This window comes from Podarcis erhardii (assembly GCF_964252035.2).
Source record: "Podarcis erhardii genome assembly, chromosome: Z".
Classification (NCBI taxonomy): Eukaryota; Metazoa; Chordata; class Lepidosauria; order Squamata; family Lacertidae; genus Podarcis; species Podarcis erhardii.
The window spans coordinates 26,647,570-26,667,471 of NC_138504.1; the positions used below are offsets into that span (position 1 = coordinate 26,647,570).

Here is a 19,902-nt window from a genome sequence, read left to right on the forward strand (position 1 = left end):
GGAACCCCGGGGTGAGCTTTGTTGGTCTTCATCAATGTTGCTCCCTCATTTGGTGTTTACCCTTTCAGACTTCCAGCCGGAGAGGCAGGAGTCAGTTATAGTCTGTTGCCAATGCCTAAGCCAACACCACTCACTTTGCTGTAATCAATAAAGTTGTGGCCTGAATTTTGCCCAATAACTTAAACTAAAATTATGTGTCAGTTTGAAGTTATTTTCAGGGGATGGGCTTGGGGGCCTCGAAGTGCAACCATGAATTTATGTTACCCTTTAAAAAGTCAACTTGGCACTACCAATAGGGGTGGGTGAATATGTCAGTTATCCCCAGGTTTCTCACTTTCCCAGTCTTAAATTTACTTTGCCACACATTAATGCCTGAGTTTGCCATAACAAAGTCCTCAGAAAAATTTACCAGCATTTTAGTGTGTTTCTTTTAATATACTAGATTAGAAGCAATTTTCTTAACATAATGCATTTTATATGCTTTTCCCCCACCAATACATGTATTTTCATGTACTTTCCTTTGATACACATGCTTTAGGAGTGCAGATTTCAAAGGACAACTGTGTTTTTTGGTTCATGCATTGTTTTTCGGAAGCGTAAATTGGGTTTTGTTGGCATCCGTGTGTCTCAAGAGACAATGGAGTGTGCCACTGGGGGTGAAGTCAAACCTCTGCATTAGCAGCATTGGAGTCACTTCCTCAAGGCGTAAGCCTGGGCAGTGTGTATGGAGGTCCTAGGCTGCCCAGATGACAAGCGCCCCCCCCCCCCCGTTTCTCCGCACTGAAACCAGAGTTATAAGAATGGCACGTGAACGGTCCTCAGAAACACCACTAATTTGGGAGAAGAATAAAATCTCCATATTTCCAGAATCCACAAAACAACTTGCAGATCAAAGATGTGGTTTCCTCCAAGCAAGATGGTTGGTAATAGAAGCTAATCTGCAGTTCTACATCAGATTCCCTGCTATTTTCTGTGTCAGAAGGGGCAAGGAAACATACAAATTTACAGTACCAAAGAATGCAGAAGCCTATATCCAAGCACTAACTGCAAAAAGTCTACCAACTGAGCACAAAAAGATTTTTATTTATCCAGGTTTTATGATGTCCAATTTTCAATTCTCTCTTTTTTTCTCTTAACAGCTGTGACTTTATAGCATTCATTGATTTTTCTTTTTCCCTTCTTTAGCTAAATAATAAAAATAAGTCACTAAGGCTAATAAGAAACTGAAATCCTTCCCCCCCCCCTTGGTTACCATCTTAGAATGATGTCAACAGCATTTTTTCTTCTTCGTCTTCTTTTTGATATGAATGAATCATAATTTTCATTATTAAAAGGAGAGAGCTGTTACAAGTTGGATTCAAGCAAGAAGTCCTTTTTTATCCTTCCCATCCTCTTTTTTTTCTTTCCCACCTTTTCATTTTAAGTCATTTTTTTTACTAAGAGTTCCACTTACTTAGTTTAGTCTTGTTTCTTTTCCCTTTTTGTTGCTTCATATAAGCAAGTAAGTGTGAGTGTGCATGAGTGCGTGTGTTTTGTAATTATTTCCCCTCTTCCCCCTTACTTTCTGTATTTTCTCCCTTTCATTAATCTCATACCTTCCCTTTTATCAAGATTGATTCTGATTTTACATCTATTTCTTCCCTTTCAATAACCAACATGTACTGGGGATATCTTTGTTATTTATATATTATTATTTATAATTATTGTTTTAAGGCATAGTGTTTGTTTGGGAAACAGTTTCTACATATAGTTAATATCTATTGAATTCTAGTTTAAACATATATGTTAGATATTTATCCTTGAGATATATTAGATCCTATATATTTCTAAATATATTTAGAAATATGATTTGAAATATAATTAGATCCTACATATTTCTAAATATGGATTAATTAGTTATGAGAACTGATTAATGGGCTGAATTAGGTGCAAATATGAAGTCTGTTAGTCTTAATGTGAAAGGTCTATGAGAAACTAATCAGCAGAATGTAATCCTAGCATATTTCCAAAGGAAAGTGGAGTGATATGTTTGGCATCAGCTTGGCTGCAGGAGTCGCTGGAAGGAGGCAAACAAGGGTCCATCCAACCATCTTAGGGACTGCACTCCAGGTTTGTGTAACGTTTACTCCTTAGTCGTTTCCTCTCCTAAAAATATCCCGCAAGGCAGCAGAGGTTTAAGATCAAAGTGTTCCTTCTTCTAGATGAGCTACATTCCCACATTGACTAGCTGTAAAGACTTTCTTCCCCATCCTTATCTCTTATCACATCTTATGGCAGTAGATGTTGAACCTATAGCCTGTGCTCCAAATTAGGCCTTGCAGAAATCCTAACTTGATCCATAAGCCCATTTTCCGCAAACAACACCCATCTGCTTCACATATGATGTGATGTGAGTTCACGGATCAAGTAAAGACATGACTAAAAAAGGTAAAGGTAAAGGACCCCTGACAGTTAAGTCCAGTCGCGAACAACTCTGGGGTTGTGGCGCTCATCTCGCCTTACTGCCTGAGGGAGCCAATGTTTGTCCGCAGACAGTTTTTCTGGGTCATGTGGCCAGCATGACTAAGCCGCTTCTGGTGAAACCAGAGCAGTGCACGGAAACGCCATTTACCTTCCCGCCGGAGTGGTACCTATTTATCTACCTGTACTTTGATGTGCCTTCGAACTGCTAGGTCGGCAGGAGCTGGGACCGAGCAATGGGAGCTCACCCTGTCGTGGGGATTTGAACTGCCACCCTTCCAATCAGCAAGCCCAAGGCTCAGTAGTTTACACCTTAGCGCCACCCACATCCCAGCAATCAAGTAAAGACATGACTAGAAAGGAACAATTGGGAGCCTTAAAGTGCCCTTCCTTGACAGGCAAGGCGTCCTGTCAGAACTGATCAGCTGTCCGATGGTCAGCTACATAAAGGCGTTCTTAACTGGGAACTCTGTAGTATGCCTGATTCCAACCCAAAGTGGGGCTTGCTTTAAGTTGCTGACAGCAAGTCCATGCTCCAAATGGGGCTTGTTGTAATTGTCTATGAGCCATCGCCTGCTGATGTTGGTGAAGCCAGATGACTGCCAGGTGAGCATCTGACTACCTGTCAAAATGGCCTGCAGAGAGCTGCAAAAAAAGGACAAATTTGAAATCTTTTGGGGTGCTTTTTGCCATATGTGAGTTGGAGTTCTGTTACAATAACCACTATCCCAGATGCTTTATGGAGAGGTTATTTGCAGGTTTCGCATTTGTAAAACTAATTGGTGCACAGCATGTTTTCATATTGTAGGATTATAAATAATGCACAAAATGTTAGTCAAAACTCTTTATTGTAGAAAGAGAGCACGTCTTATTTCAGTAAATCCTAATTTGTTGCCAAGTTTTGTTTGCATGTATTGTATCTGTTAAAATTCAGTAAGAGTATTTTTAATGAGTGGCCTGTAGGGAGTGGAGGAGCTCAGGATCCAGCTGCCACATCTCGCCACATATATTTCAGCATTCAGGATTTCAAGTGTAGGGAGTTAAATACTGTGGCTAGGAACTTCAGGTTGTCCCTGAAATCTCCAGTTTGCCTGGCCCCCTCCAACTGGGTGGGAGTGCCTTTGATAAAAAGCAAGACAGTGCATGCTGCTTGCAAGCCTCAGCCCTGTCAATTACAGCATAGATACTCTGGGTTGTGTGTGTATTCCCTTCTACACTTCACCACCAATTAACCTCTGTTTCCAGGGCCCATCACCAGTGGCCATTCCTAGGTCTCAGTTTGGGGTCATGAAATCTTAGGGTCTGGGATGCACCTGACCTGGCAACTCTATTTAGGACCCAAAAGCAAGGGGCAAACTATTTCCCACACAACCTGTCACTCTCTACTTCTCCCTATTCAAGTGTTTTCTTTTTGAATGCAAAATAATGTAGGAAGTTGCCTTATAATGAGTCAGGCCATTGGTCACTAAGCTCTGGCAGTGGCTCTACAGGGTTTCACATGGGGAGCCCTTCCCAGTCTGGAATGCTGCAGGTTGAATCTGGGACCTTTGGGGTGCAGAGCAGATGCTCTAGCCACTGAGCTACAGCCTTTCCCCCAGATACAGTCCCATGAGTAACAGTAAAAACAGGCCAGGCCAGGATGGACGTTTTGTTTCTCCTAGGTTGTTCCACAAGCAAAAGCTAGACTCCAACCTGTTGCAGCTACAGAGAAGGAGCCACATCTAAAAGTGTATCTGAGCTTCTGATATCTCAGTGGTTATTTTCAAAAATCTAGCATAATGTGTTTGAGCTGATGGCATGGTAAATCCTTTAATCTTAGTAAATCTTTTAATTGGAAGAATTAGTGATGCCAAAAAGGCTACAAATGCAATTTTGGGTTGCGAAAAACTATGATGGAAAACGCTCAAATCCTCAAGGCCTTGTTCTGTATGCACATGCTATATGGGGAACCCTTCAAGGACCACATACCTGTGGTGATCAGGGTCAGAGGCAAGAGGACAGAGGGACTTAGGGAGAGTCCCAAGAACCAGGTAGAGAGGTCTGAAATGCCACATCCAGCCCATGGGCCTGAGGTTCCCCCAGTGGCGTAGTGTGGGGGGTGCAGGGGGGGCCGGCCGCACCGGGCGCAACATCTGGGGGTTAGGGTTAGGGGGTGCAAATCCACGGGCTAGGGGGCACAAATCCATGGGTTAGGGGGCGCAAATTACTTGCCTTGCCCCGGGTGCTGACAACCCACGCTACGCCACTGGGTTCCCCATCCCTGCTCTAATAGCACAATTCTGGTACATTCAACAGGGTTTGTGCAGAAGGTGCACCAAAAAAAAAAAAAAAAAGGTGCACATGGAAGGTGGAGAAACTTGTTTGGACAGCTTTGCAGCTCCCATGCAGTCTTGGAACTCTTGCTACTAATCTTGTCCTCCTGAGTCTTCGGCCTTGCTCTCAAACCAGATAAATCATTGCTATTCCTTTGTCTTGCAAGAGCACCTGGACCCTGCTCCTTCCTGGCCACTGAGTTTGCACCATTAGACTGCTATAATTAAAAAATACTTCTTTATTTACCAGTACATGCCTCTGCGGTTTGCATGATCACAGCCAGACGGCTTTTTGCAGTGTTTTGCCAATGCACATGGGTAAAGAGATGTAATGAACCAAGTGACCTGAAACCTGCTGCAAACTGCACATACTCAGTTCTACAGTCTAATTTTAGAAACACTAAGATTTTAATGCAAACCGAATCTCATCACACTTTTGCATTAACTCTCACGAACTAAGAATACTCCTTGTAGTTGTAACCGGATGCCAAAAGAAAGTATAACAGAAAGTCGTAACCTGGATCTAAACAATGAGGGAACTCATTCTGCCTACCCATGGGACCTTTGGATGATGATGATGATGATGATGATGATTTTTTGCAGGACCCCACTATGTGATAAACCTCTACTGGAACAGAGAAATGCTTCTAAAGCAGTTGATGATATGGTGTTGCTTAAAATTTTTCTTAAAAATCTGCAGGTCACACCCAATTTTTTTGCAAAGTATAAAGAAACTCTTTTGCTCTAAGCTCATTGCAGAGCAAGGAAATGCAAATAAACTGCTTCATCAATGAATGTATTTTACCTGATAGTGCTGATTCTGAATCAAGTTGTCAGCATGACGTTCCTGAAATGAAAGAGGCGCATATATATTAAACAGGTGACCATCATATTTTCAACTTTTTTGCTGTAAGCAATTTGTCAAAAAGAGCCCCACTGGATGAGAACTAGTTAGCTAGTTGCTGATGGAAGTCCTGGGTACACGTAAAGGTGAGGCACAACTATTGGTCCACTTACCTCAGTCTGGTCTACAATAGCACTCCAGAGTTTCAGAGTGGGGATTAAACCTGGGATCTTCTGCATGCGAGGCAGATGTCCTCCCACCCACTGTGCTACAGCTCTTCTTCAAAAGTCAGGTCCTCCAACAACAGGGCTGTGTGTGTGTGTGTGTGTGTGTGTGTGTATACAGCCTCTGAATCTGACCCCCCCCCCCTTTGAAGCCAATGAAGCCAGTGTTCACATCATATGTAGCTGGTTGACTGGCTGAAATCTAGACTGCTCACTAATGGTTCCTCCTAATTCTGGGCAAAGGTGACAGGTGGAGTGCCACAAAAGGGTCCCTGTCCTGGACCCATGGTTGGTCAACATCTTTTATAAACTACCTGGAATAAGGAACAGCGGGGATGCTCATCCAGTTTGTAGATTACACCAAACTGGGAGGGGTAGCTAATGCTGCAGAAGACAGAATCAGAATTCAAAATGACCTTAACGGATTGGAGAACTGGGTGCAAGCTACCAAAATGAGGGCTTATCTGCTTACCTTTTGCCCTTCTCTTTCCAGGCACAGCTCACATGCAAAAACCCACTTTTTACCACTGAATCAGAGCAAGTGATTGTTGCACTTCAGCTTTAAAGAGCGGATTTTTGTGGGTAAAGATCTGGGACAAAAAAAGAGCGCTCGGACACAAAGCTTTAAAGTGTGGACCCCTGCAAAAGTTAGGTTTGGAAAAGCCCTGAGTGGGGATTTGAACCCTGGTCTCCCAGGTCCTAGTTTAACACCCTAACCACTAAACCTCACTGCATTTTGTATGTTATGTACACTAATATATGCATTTTTATGCACACATTACCTTAATGAGTGCATTACTGTACACATTACTGAGCTGGAGAACTGTCTTTCAAAATTTGAAGAATTGCAGATTTCGGATACCAGCTATGTTTCAGTTCTCATATTGTTTCATAAACTACATCTTAGGGAGATACACCTTTAAATGCAAACTGAATAAAATTTCTTCCCCATCCCTACTTACAACATCATCCTGCCATTCAAAAGCAAAGAACCAAATGACAAAGCAGAGTTTCCTGGGTGTGATTGCAGGGACTGTCTCCTTACCGTGAATGTCTTCAGGTTTTCATGCTTTTTCTGATCATTCTCTGGGTCCTGAAACGGGCAGAGTTGGTTGTGGATCCACTTGCAAAGATACCAGAAGGACTTGGGGCTGGGGATGATGTTAAAAGGAGGTGGCAGAGTGCCACCTTCATCAAAGTAACTCATCCAGAGCTTGGTGCGTGCAAACTTCCATTCAATATCTGCGTGGTCCTGGGTGTGGAGAGAAAGTCAAGAAAACAATAGTGGCAAAGTTGTTATCAGCTTTTGGTGACAGCGAATTGCCCACACCCTAAGCTACGGTACAACAACCTCTCTGGCTGAATATTAAGAATGGCCCTGGAGGTTATGCTTGTATATGACATAATGAAAGCCACAACCTTCCCAACCTTGTGCCCTCCAGATGTTGTTGGAATACAACTCCCACCATTCTTGACTATTGGCCAGGGGGGCTAGAGCTGATGGGAGTTGGAATCCACAACATATGGAAATTTCTGAAATTCTCCTTAACCTACTATCTCCCCCTGACTGCGGAGTTCCAGATTACCTAGCCAGATTTCCTTTTTTAAAAAAATATTTTTATTGATAACTTGTTGAAAGATATACCAAAGTTCATACCCAAAATAAATGCTTTTAAAATTTAATCTAAAAAGGAATGGAAGCAAAGAGGAAGGGAAAGGGGGAAAGGGAAAGAAAGGAGAGAGAGAGAGAGAGAAAATAAAAAAGATAAAAGACTTCTGGTTCTCTGTCCTGAAGCTAAACATAGTATTTACTCATTAACATCCAACAATTCTGTTTTCTATAAGCCAATATTTTTTCAGTCTTCAGATCCAGATATTACAAATTCATTTTCTCTGTCCTGCAAAAAGTACATAAGAAGTTTCCAATCCTTAATAAATGACAATAATGATTTTTCTCTACTTAAAAGTGTTAATTTTGCCATCCTATAATTTTATCAGCCATTCCTCCATAGTTTGTAGGGCGGTATCTTTCCATCTTTGGGCATATAACAGTCTTGTTGCTGTGAACATATATTGAAATAATCTCTCATAGTCCTTTTCCAGTTGTGTATCCATTAACCCTAAAAGAAAAAGTTCTGGCTTCAACTGAATATTAACCTTTAAAACCTGCTGTATCAATGTATGTGTTTGTATCCAATGTTTTGTAGCCTTTTTATACATTCACCAAGCATGGTAAAATGTTCCTTCATGTTATTGGCATTTCCAGCAAACATTTGAAACATCTTTATACATTCTAAATAATTTCTCAGGAGTTAAGTACCAATGATAACAACAATTTATAAAACTTCTCTTTATGATCATAACATAATGTAAATTTTAATCCCTTATTTCACATATGTTTCAACTGTTCCTTTTTTGTCCATTTAATCATGCACCCATTAACCCTTTTTCTTCTGATTCAAATTTCAACAAAAGTTTATACATTTTTGCAAGAACGTGTTTTAAAGTGAAACGAATGCATTTAGGGTTGTTGTTTTTTGTAAATTACCAGTTTGCTGCAGTTTTATGTTCTTTCATTTCTTCAATCTTTACTTCCGTCTATTACTGATGCACATGTTAATACTGATAAAACACTGCAAAAAAGCAATATTGAGGTGACAGTACAGATTGTTATACAATGATTAGTTTTTTGCAGTGTTCTTCTAATATGTGTGGGTAAACACTACATGCAAAACATCTTGAAGCATTTGTACAGACACTGTGTACATACATACATATAATGTTGCGGTGTTGCATGTGTGCCCAACCCTTTCATTTGCATTATCCTTCCACTAGGAGTGGTAAATTCTGTGGTGCAGATGGTTCTTATGACAGCTTCCACAGCATGGGAGAATGGGAGAATACAACTCTCTCCTAAGACAGAAATAAACTTCTGAACAATGCTGAATTATGGCTGTTATTATTGTCAATTACCTGCCCTTTGCCCTAAGGCGCCAGGGCTTGTTGCAAAATTAAACATTTGTTGTTACAGTGAGATTTACCCTATCCTCTCAAATGCATTATATGTCATATATCAACAGTTAGTGATTTGCAGTGCTCCCAGTCATTGTATGCAATCCCTGGACTAATTTCATGCAGGTGGGAAAGGAGGTGACAGAGAAAGAGTGGGAGAAGGGCTAGCAGAGAGAGAGAGGAGAAGGAGTCCACACATGGCTGGCTCCTGCCCCGCTTGCTTTCAGGTCTTGGACCCAACAGATGGCCCCCAAGGGACTGTGGTTATCAATAGGGGGAAAAGTTATCCCATCCCTTCCATAGTTCATGTGTTTATTTAGCATTCAAACATGGGCAAATACATGCTGACTTCCTTCTGTAAAGGTTGCTCAGTTTTCTGATTTTAAAAGAACAACAACCACTGAACCTACTGCACATATTCTGCACTATGGGCTTGTTTCCGTGGTGACCTTATCATCATCCCAAGGTTTGATTCCAGAGCCCTTTCTCCAAGCTCCCGCTGACCACATCCCCACTCTGTCCCATCACCATCACCACACTTCTTCCTAGCTGTCACTCAGATATTTTTATCTTAGTTCTTTCAGTCATAAACAATGGACAGCGTTAGTCAGTCTGTTACATTTTTTAAAAAAAAAACATGCCCGCACAAAATGCTAATTTCTCCTCTGTTTTCCTTCATAGTGAAGAAATGACAGCAGAATTCACAAGACACCCTTTAGCAAATCCCTGACTCTTAATGCTGTCTTCTCTATTTGTAGTGGAATTTTCCCCATTCCCTTGCTTTTGCAACTGTAGGTTTCTTTTCTTGAAAGAATAAAGTTCATAAGAGCCAACTTGGATTGGATTTCCAAGTGTGCAAAATGTCAAACCAGCTACTCTGATTGTCCCTGATGCTTTCAACACCTATCTCATGATTTGTCCTCGAAGGTCAACCTAGAAAAGATGCTGGAGACCCACAGTTCATCTCACATGATTTGTCTTAATTGTTTCTTACTTGTTCAAATGCCATTGTCAAGAGGCAGGGGGCTAGAAATCTGCAGTGGCTGTAAGGAGGGGGAATACTTAAGCCTTTCCCTGCAGGTGATTTCTCCTTCTCAAAATGTTTTGTTTTTTCCCCTTTCAGGGGAAAAGATATTGGGTTGAGATATCTTTTCTGCCTATGGGTAGATAAAGATTATTTGCAAATTTGTACTGGCAATAGCTCTCCAAAGCCTCAGACAGTGTCATGAGCCCTGTGGAGGTATCATGGAAGGAATAGTCAGATCCTGAGGCAGAGAGGGAGGAGATCAGGTAGTTGCAACTGGACATCCCCTGGAAGGTCTAAGCAGGTGAGCAGAGAGGCATCCCTCCTTGTGTTATTGGACACCTCTTGTCAGGTACCTCCTAAGTGGAGCTGCCATAGTTTCCTCCTCCTGTCTGTAAGGAGTCTCTACCTTCTGGGAAGGCACCTGAGAGTAAATTGGATACTGAGTCAGCACTGACTCCACCTCCATCTCCAAGGACAATGCTGGTGTGAACAAATCTTGCAGGCCCAACCCACTTACAGGGATGCCCATTTGCTTGCCCAGTCCCAATACAACTGTCATGCTAAGGCTTGTGCCCACCCACTTCTTCAAATAAAAGAGACAGGAGCATGCCGCTTATTGGAACAAGATCTCATCTTGTGCTTAGCCATGCAATTCACCTGCTGTGCCTTTTACTTTGCCTATATACTTTGCCTATATACTCAGATATACATATTACTCAGATATACATATTAAAGATATGGGCTGAAACAGGAAGTCAAGTTCAAGTTCTCTAGCAGTGAAGACCGCATTAGGCAGGGGTCTTTTCTGAGTACCTGAGACACTCTGGGATTTTGGATGGATCTTAATGTTCACCACCATTGTACCTTGAGCCTTTGCCATGAGATGGGAGCCACAGCACCACCTCAGTCACAGGTTAGCTCCAAAGGAGACTAAAGCCTATGCAAAGAATTCCATGGGGGAATATTTGTATGTATAGATGTTCTTAGTTCCCAAAAATTAAGCCAGGTGCCACCTGAAAGTATTATTAGCACATGCACCCCCATTCTTGCACATGACAATGGCAATGGTAATGGTAATGGTTCAGTTGATAAATAAATGCATCTCTTCCTTTGGAGGGGGTTGTAGGTTGTTGACTGGGAAGGGGTGGTAGGGATGTAGAAGAAATCCTTTCCCATTCTGCCCTGTATTGATTGCATGCAGCACTGTTTCCATTCTTCCAGTTCCACTTCTGCTAAAATCTACATTATTCATCTCACTGTCTGCTGTGGTGAAATTATGGAGCATATTGAATTCATTATACAAATTATGTAAATTACTCCACCCCATTCATTTTAATGCAGAGGAAATGCAATGCAAAAGGAGAAAAGACATAATCAATCCTGTATTGTTTGTGGACTGTAAGCAAAAACAACAGCGAATATTAATTTTGTTCACTGAATAGATTCCCATTCCTGACAATTTCTGCTCCCATTTCTATTTTCATGGAATTCTCCAACATTCCAAAGTGTGGCACCCTCAAAATAAGAAAGGAAGGATGTTTGATATCTGAATTTTAGTTTGTAAAAATAACAGAAAGATCAGTGCTGCCCATTTTGTAAGGATTTTGAATGTTTTGTAAATGTATTGTCCACATGTTGTATTTTGTAGCCTTTCCTGTTCTCTTGGGCTTTAGTTCCCCAACATCTTGTCTATATGCATTCTGTAGCTGAATATTAAGGTTATGAAAAGCATGAAAAGCAAAACAAGCCTCCCCAAACCCCACTAGAGATGGAGGAAAATATGTATCAATTCAAAGTTTAATGTGAACCCAACAAATTTGCACTTCCTGAACCAATATGAAGAGCAAAACACAGCTATTGTTTGAAATTAGCACTTCCCTGAATTTTGCCATGCAGTCTACTATTGAAAAAAATGTGGACACAAATGTAGTAAGGGGAAATGGATTGATTAATGAAAGTAACATGCAAAAACGGATTCTATTAGGGCTTGCAAAAATGTGTATGCTGTATTAGTAGTTGTATGAAAGTGTGTGAAAGGTGTTTCTTGAGAGAAATGTAATTAAAATGCATACAAATATTTGAGTATCTTTTTTAAAAAAGGCAGACTACTATGTGAATGCGTTGAACTGAATGGAACCTAAGACTTTAAAAATGAAAACCTGAGAGAAGTCAAAATTGACAGATTTGTCCATATGCAATCAACGGTCCTGTGAAATGAAACAACGACAGCTAATGAGGACCTCTGGTAGAAGGCACGTGCGTAGAATAGAGCGGGATTTTAAAAAATCTCTTCTATTAAATTGCCTGATAGGAGAAGCCTGGAGTGGCTCTTTGATTTGTCCGAATTCAGTTCAAATGTGTTCTACTTTGATTGCAATATCCAGATAAATCAGAGCACTGTGAAGGTCACAGGTCAAAAAAAGCAGTGCTTTGAAAGCACCAGCAGGGAATTTCATATGAGAAATAGATTAGCTGAATATATCTTCTCTATATCACTGTCCCTTCTCTGTCAGATAAGACTGTCCATTCATTATAGCAAATTCCTGATAGTAGTTTGCCCATAGGACCATCGAGGCTCAGAACTTGACCGGATCTTTCATAGGCTTTGCCCTCAGTGTCTCCAGAGAAACAATTTAAATCCAAAAGGTGGAAGGCAAAAGGCCTATTTCCATCCTTCTTTCCCCAGTCTAATGTTTCAAGGGAGTAGTGGCCTCCAGGTATTTGTAGTGCAACTCCCATCACCCCTGACCATTGGCCATGCTGGCTGGGGCTGGTGAGCATGCAATCACATATGGGGAGTGGCTAATCTATCCTCTTTTATACGATATACGATATACGATATCTTTATTGTCATTGTCCCTTGCGGAACAATGAAATTGAAAACTACATAAAACTACATAAAAACTACCACAAAACTACATAAAACTACCACAACACTACATAAAACTACATAAAAACTACATAAAACATTCAAAACCCCCTAAAAACTCTAAAACCCCATTTTAAAATACACTATACTTTTAAAATACACTATTCACTATACTTTTCTAGCATCTTCCAGGATCTTTCTCCTTTCCATGGGAGAAAGAGATTGAGAAGCAGACACTGATAACTACATGTTGAAAATGCATGAGAGTTAAGGCAGTTATCCTGCACTGAAGAGATCATGCCCTTACTCTGGAGGGCTCATCCAGACTTCCTTTTGTGTCGTGTTTTTAGGTGCATGCCCACCCTTTAAAGGGCCATGTTTGAGCACTTCCCTGTGCTTTTCTTCAAAAACCCACTTTTTACCACTGAATCAGAGCAAAGGGCAAACTGTTGAAAACAGGAATTGCTGTTTGTTCCGATTCAGCATTAAAGAGTGGGTTTTCGAGGGGAAAGTGCTGGGACAAAAAAGGTGTAGAGGCAAGCAGTTCTTCTGAATGGAGGAAGCAGTGCTTCTGAATGCCAGTTGGTGGAAACCACAGGAAGGGAGAGTGCTCTTGTGTTCAGGTCCTGCTTGTGGCTTCCCATAGACATTTGTTTGGCCACTGTGAGAGCAGGATGCTGGACTAGATGGACCACTGACCTGATCCAGCAGGCTCTTCTTATGAGTCTTATTGCAAACTGCCAGGTCTTTTGTTTTCCTGAACATTGTGGTCATCAGCTACTCAGTAGCCAGACCAAATTTTTGTAAGTGCCATTACCTCCCGAGCACCTTGATTACTGCAACCCTGATGAGCATCATGAATAATAGCTGGTGCAGAGTAACGCCGCTTGTCGATTGTATTTTTAGCATTTCTTTTAAGCATTTGGCCACTTTCCCAGGCGAATCTCTTTAATTATATAGATCTGATTTTCAGGGTTAGGAGAGAAGGAAGGAAAGGTTGTGAAGGAAAATGCAAGCATGAAGGAGGGGCTGGCTTGCCTTCTATATCTTATTTTGCTTAATTAATTCAGCCGCAAGAGAGAACTTTAATTTTACTTGTCAGGTCTGACTTGAGGATGAGAGGATGCTCTAGGCTGCTGTCTCTGCTGCTTCCTCTGGCTACGTTGGCTTCCACCGTGTCATTAAAGGGGCCTCTTGGGATGCCATTTTGCCTGTCACTTGGCATATAAACTATGCGAGCAGGTTGGGCCCATCTCACACAGGCGGGGAGGAAAGCACCCTTAATATCTGTGAGAGGAAATTTATTGCTACAAGCACAAATGGCAGAAGAGGAGCTATCAGTGAGTTTCCATTAGGGAGAGAAGAGTCCCTCTATTTCATTTGCTTCTTGTTCAGCAACACGTCCTGTGTTCTACTCTTCCACAATTTCAGCTTAACCTGGAGAATTTTCAACCTTAATTCTGGGACTGAGGCATATGTTGGTAAGGATGAGCAAATCTTGGACAATACTGGTTCCTGTAATGAGTATAACAATCACATTCATTAGACATTTAAGGTATGAATGAAGGAATGAGTGTAGGCCTGTTTTTAGGCTGAAGAACACCACTCTAAAATGGAGTCTCATTAAGACTTGTGGGCAAGTGAAGTGGGGAAGAAGTGCTGAGTTCCTGAGACTTGACGTACAAACAGTCTGATAACAAAGGATGGGTGTTGAGCAAGATTGACTAATGATGATGTGATGAACTCTGGAACATGATGAACAACTATGACAAGGAACAGATGGTGGTGAATCACCAGAGCTGGAATGTCTGATTGAAAGTCTATAAAGAAGGGACTTTCCAGTGGAAAGGTGTGCCATGTTCCCAGCGCTGCAATGCCTGCCATCCGTCCTCTTGTCATGCCTGATCAGCTACTGGTGTAGAGTTGGTGAGCATGACTAAGAATGTGCGCGCACGCGTGCTACGGACTGCAATTTTAATGGTTACAATAAAAATGTTTTGTTGAGTCTCTCTGAGTCTAATTTTCCTTTCTCCTAAAGAACCAGCTAAAAATGGATCAAAAGAGCCTCTTATTTGTAACATTTCTCTCAGTTCTTCATTGTTCCAGTTTTAAGTTTTGTTTTCCACATTTCCACAACAGTTGGCAATTAAAAAGAAGTCATCATAAAAATTCATCAGCATTTTAGGGTGAACGTCTCTCACTATCTTTTCTTGTTCTTCATCTTTTTCCCCCAATAGTGGGTCCAACTGTCAAGAATGTGGTTTCTGCTTGTGCTGTAGAGGGAAGTGAGGGCCATATGGGGTTTGTCAACCTGAGAAGGTAACTCATCTAGGAAAAGAAGGAAAACTCTGATCTTTAACCTCTGCTGCCTTGTTAAAAGGCTATGGAGCACATTGCTAAAGCATTGAAGACTGATGCTATTTTCTGGTAGGATTCAATTGTGTACCGACAAATTCAGGTTGTACAATTAACATTGATTTAGGGCTCTTGCACAACAAACCCCACTTCCCCCTAAAACTGGACTTTTGCAAGAAGGAAAGTGGAAGGGAAAAAGTACTGGAAACACAGCATTGTATAACTTCTCTGCAAATCCCCAGAGGAGTGCCATTAGCTGTCTCCCATGTTACAGAGGCCTGACTACGCTCAACTTAGATGTTGGGCACTTAGTGTTGCTGGTCCCACACGGTTGAATGCTCTCTTCCAGCAGAGATGCAGCAAGCAGCAACACCTGGGGGGCACCTTCTATGCAGGGATGTGCCAGTGATGGACTGACATTACTAGGTTGGGTTTCAAATGTCTCATCTCTGAGACCTTGGAAAGCCACTGCAAACCAGTGTAGACCAACCTTTCCTGCCCTGGTGACATCCAGATATTCTAGACTACAGCCTCCACCAGCTGGGGTTGGTGAGAGTGGTTGTCCAGGGCATCTGGAGGGCACCAAGTTAAGGGAGGCTGGTGGAGGCAACACTGAGCTAGAAGCATCAATGATCTGACTCAGTATAAAAGTAACTTTCTATGCTCTTGTTCTCAAAGTGAGGAGGTGGCAATGCTGTGGTGTGTGCATGTTGGGCTTGGACGGGGACGGGGGAATGAGGTTAGGGACCTACTGAAGGTTTCTTGCTTGAGGTGCTTCATAACCTGGAAACAATGCCAAATATTAATAAAATACAATTGGCCACTTCTGATAAAAGAGTTGAAGAGAGGCAGAGAGAGAACTCATATCTGCTTATCCCTGTGGGGCTCAAGCAAAACACAAGTGCATAAAGTCAGAATGCATCCCCTGGATGCATTTGGTTGCTCAGCAAACAGTCCATGAATATTAAAAGCTCAGTTCAAGTCCACAGGTGAGATATAGTTAGGCTAAAGAAAGGAAAAGGAAAAGGAAAGGAAAGAGACAGTTCTTCATCATCACATGCATGATATCCTCATGCTCCCAGGGAAACAATTAAGCCTCCTTAGACTCCAGTGAGGTATGCAGAGCCAGATTGCACAGGGAGACCTTTCCATTGCTCAGGACGCAGCTTGACATGTATTTGATGCCCCAGAGGAAATTCTGGAGGCAAATGCAGCACTCACACGTCAAAAGCATTGGTGAGTATGTGGGATATAATTATGAACCTGCTAACTATTTTTTAAAAATTGTGTGCCCCTTGGATAGTACCAGGAAGAATGAAGTGTGTGTGTGTGTTTCTTCAGGAGCACAAAGGGATCTAGAAGCCTCTGAACATGTCACACTTCTCTGGGCACGGATAATGAATAATACTCAACACTTGTATGGTGCTCTCAAGGGTCCATAGAAATTTGTTGCAGTCCTTATAACAACCATGCAAGGAAGGTCAGTTTTGTTTTCCTCACTGTGTGTGTGTGTGTGTGTGTGTGTGTGTGTGTAGTCTGAGAGAAAGAGAAAGCCTTGCCTAAGTACGTGATAGAAACAGTGAGGGCCACTGACTTGGATGATTCTAAACGAGGTTTAGACAAAGTCAGGGTGGAGAATGTAGCCCAATGGCTACATTCTACCTGTCAGATTTAGTATGCTTCTGAATATCAGTTGCTGGAAATTACATGGCCAAGGAGTGTTCTTGTGCTCGAATCCTGCTTGTGGGTTTCACCCAGGCATCTGGTTTCCCACCACAGAACAGGATGCTGGACCAGAAGTGGTTTGATCCAGTAGGCTCTCCTTATGTCACTTTTGCCATTCAGAATCCACTTTTGTTAGTGTGTTATTAACATCCATACTACAGGAATATAGTTTAAAAGTGCTTGAACATCTGCAAATATCAAAGATTTCACCAATACAAAATAGATACTGAAAGCAAAAAGAATGTATCACTGGACATGCCAACATCCCCTGCTCCAATGAGGCATTTTCAGTATCTATATGTATTTGACAGTGCCTTCCTGTACAGATATACCTAAAACATAATTTTTAGCTGAAGCAGTCTCAGTTACAAATCTAAAGCAATGTTCCTTATAGTTTCTAAACAATTTTCCATTGTTTAGCATGTACAGCATATTTTAATTCCTTATCCCGCAACTCTCCAGTTCCTGCAACCTGCTTTACAAAGGGCCAAAAAAGTATTTATAAACAGCAGTCATGGATTTAGCTTTCTGAGAAGACTAAAAAATTCCCTCCAACAATTTAGGAGATGCCAAAGCGCTCAAAGCAGACAGTTCATAAATAGACACAAACACGTGTGGTAAATGAAAGCATTAACAAAGAAAAGGCAGCACGCTATGGAACTCCTCCAGGAAGCAGTGATGGCAACCAGTTAGGATGGCTTTAAAAGAGGATTGGGCAAATTCATAACCGCAGCGGCAATCTTCTACAATAGCTGTCAGAGGCATTGGCCACTGAATACCAGTTCCTGGGAATCACAGGTGGGCAGAGTGCTGTTGTGTTTGTGGCCTGTTTATGGGCTTCCCATGGGCATCGGTGAGAGTAGGATGCTGGACTAAATGAGCCACTGGCCTGATCCAGCAGGCTCTTCCCAAATTTAGTCCCCATAGGTGCACTGCAGCAAATGTCATATTTGATGTCTTTGCCACTAAAGAAAGAAAATGCCCAACTGAATCCATTGCAGCTGGTAACACTGAAAGAAGTGCATTTTTACGAATGAGTATAGGCACACACTTAGAATTCTTGGAGTAACCAGGAGCGTAGAGAACCCTTTCTCATGTTGCCAAACCAGACATCAAGGAATAATGCCTTCAGACTTGTGGAAGGCTTATCATTATGCGCACTGTTGCTGATGATGAGTAATAGATTCACTTGGCCATCCCTACCACATGGAGATAAATCCCACTGTCCTTTTAGACATCATGACAATTTTCATCTGTGTTCAAAATGCAAAGCTATTTCTGTCATGCCTTGAAAATATTGAGATGAGGAAACCCATCCTTGCAGAAAACACTGGACCTATCCACACTTGCAATTCCTCCGCTCTTTCCAGGCATGGTCTGCTCTGTTTCTGAGGGTGTTTTTTCTTTGGTTCTGGAGCTTTCCCTGTGAAATACCACTTTTTAAAGCTCGATCAGAGCAAGTCGCAAACCACAGGAAACCTGAATTGACGTTTGTTCCAATTGAGTTTTAAAGAGCAAGTTTTTGCAGAGTAAGCTCAGAGAAGGAAAAAACCCAAACAAACCACTCAGACACAGAGATTTTAAGTGTGCCCCTGTGCCTGGAAAGAGTAGGGCAAAAGCTAGATGTGGATAAGTCCACAGTGAGGAGATATCCTGATGCTGGGACTGCTACTACAGGACGTGATCTCAGCTGATTGACTAAGCCCCTCAATATCAGTTTACACTGAAGCACGGCATAAGGCAGCATTTTGCTTTCTTAGCCGCTGATCTCTGTATTTGAATATTGACTGTATTTTGATTCTATGAGAAGGGAAGATAAATACAGGTTGGTGCAGTGAAATGCTCAATAATTACATTGCTTCAAGGTGCCCTGAAGGGAGCAGACGGCTACTGAAGTTTAAAATAGCCTTTGTCCAAAAAGGAGAGTGAGAGAAAAAATCTTGCAGTTCAGTAAGCTGCCTTTCCCCTTAAGCAATTCAGGGGTTATTATGGTTGCTTCTCTTATTGGGTCTTGTTCAGCCGCTCAGTGCCATCATTACAATGTGCAACCGGCAAACAGCCATTAGGTGAAAAGGTAGACAAAGATCTTAGAATGCGGAACTAGAAGACAATGGCAAAACAGGGCAGACTTTAAATAGGGAATAAGCTTTCAAGTTCTGTTTAAAGGGAAAATATGTGCACATATTGTTGTTGGCATCTGTCTCAAAGAACAATGGAGTGTGCCTCTGGGGGTGAAGCCAAACTCCTGTGTTAGCAGCATCAAAGTGACCCCCTCGGTCTGCAAGCCTGGGCAGTGTGTATGGAGGTCCTGGGCTGCCCAGACGACAAGACCCCCTACCCTCAGCCTCACTGGGTGTGGTCCAAAGGAAAGCAGAGCAATACGCTTGGCAACAGCTTGGCTACAGGAGCTGCCAGAAGGTGGCATATAAGGTAGCATCCAACCATTTTAGGGACTCTGGATTTGTGTAGGATTTTGTCCTTAGCCTTTCTTCTCTTGGAAGATATCCTGCAAGGCAGCGGAAGTTTCAGATCAGGGTTTTCCTTCTTCTAGAGGGGCTACCTTTCCAGGTTGATGAGCTCCATCTGCCCCTCACTTCTCTCTACAGCACATGCAAAAACTGCTTTCTTGGCTGTTGTGCCCGCTGTTGGTCTCATTGGGCGCTCCTGCTAATAATGCACTCAGGTCAGGATTAGTTGATAATCTGCAGTACTGTTTGCCCATTATGAGGGTGGCACTGCAGAACAGGGAAGATCAGACCAAGTAACTACTTAAGTTTGCTAACTAGTGCAGGGACAGTGCCCCCAGTAAAATTGTACAGATACGACTCAGTCTACCCTGCCTTAAAGACACAGATGTGGACTGGTGCCTTTGCAGTTATCCCTTAAGTAGGGATAACATTCCATCATCACTCCACAAGGTCTAAAACCCAGAGTCTTAATGTGTATGTTCTGTTTTATTCTAAAGAGCTTAACAATCTTTCTCCCAAGATTTAGCATCTCTTCAGGGTTGCCTATACATCAGCATCAGGGCTATAATGAATCAGAGCCAGGTTCTCTTTTCAGGTCACATGGAG

The 19,902-nt window shown here is 42.0% G+C and overlaps 1 protein-coding gene and 2 long non-coding RNA genes across 7 annotated transcripts in view; 2 read left to right on the forward strand and 1 right to left on the reverse strand.

Moving 5' to 3' along the window:
* Window positions 1–19,902, forward strand: part of LOC309333621 — a 43,415-nt gene that overhangs the window by 14,450 nt on the left and 9,063 nt on the right. The gene's annotated exons all lie outside the window — the stretch shown is intronic.
* TRPC5 (transient receptor potential cation channel subfamily C member 5) overlaps window positions 1–19,902 on the reverse strand; it is a 172,693-nt gene that overhangs the window by 8,042 nt on the left and 144,749 nt on the right. For all 5 annotated transcript variants that reach the window (XM_081846960.1, XM_081846957.1, XM_081846959.1 and 2 more), the window contains 2 exons: window positions 6,886–7,092; window positions 5,578–5,619 (listed from right to left, as the gene is read on the reverse strand). In XM_081846960.1, coding sequence (XP_081703086.1) covers window positions 5,578–5,619; window positions 6,886–7,092 — 249 coding nt within the window. The remainder of the gene's footprint in view (window positions 1–5,577; window positions 5,620–6,885; window positions 7,093–19,902) is intronic.
* Window positions 7,103–11,956, forward strand: LOC309333670. The gene is made up of 2 exons (XR_014152660.1): window positions 7,103–10,142; window positions 11,101–11,956. It is a non-coding gene; the product is annotated as an uncharacterized lncRNA (long non-coding RNA).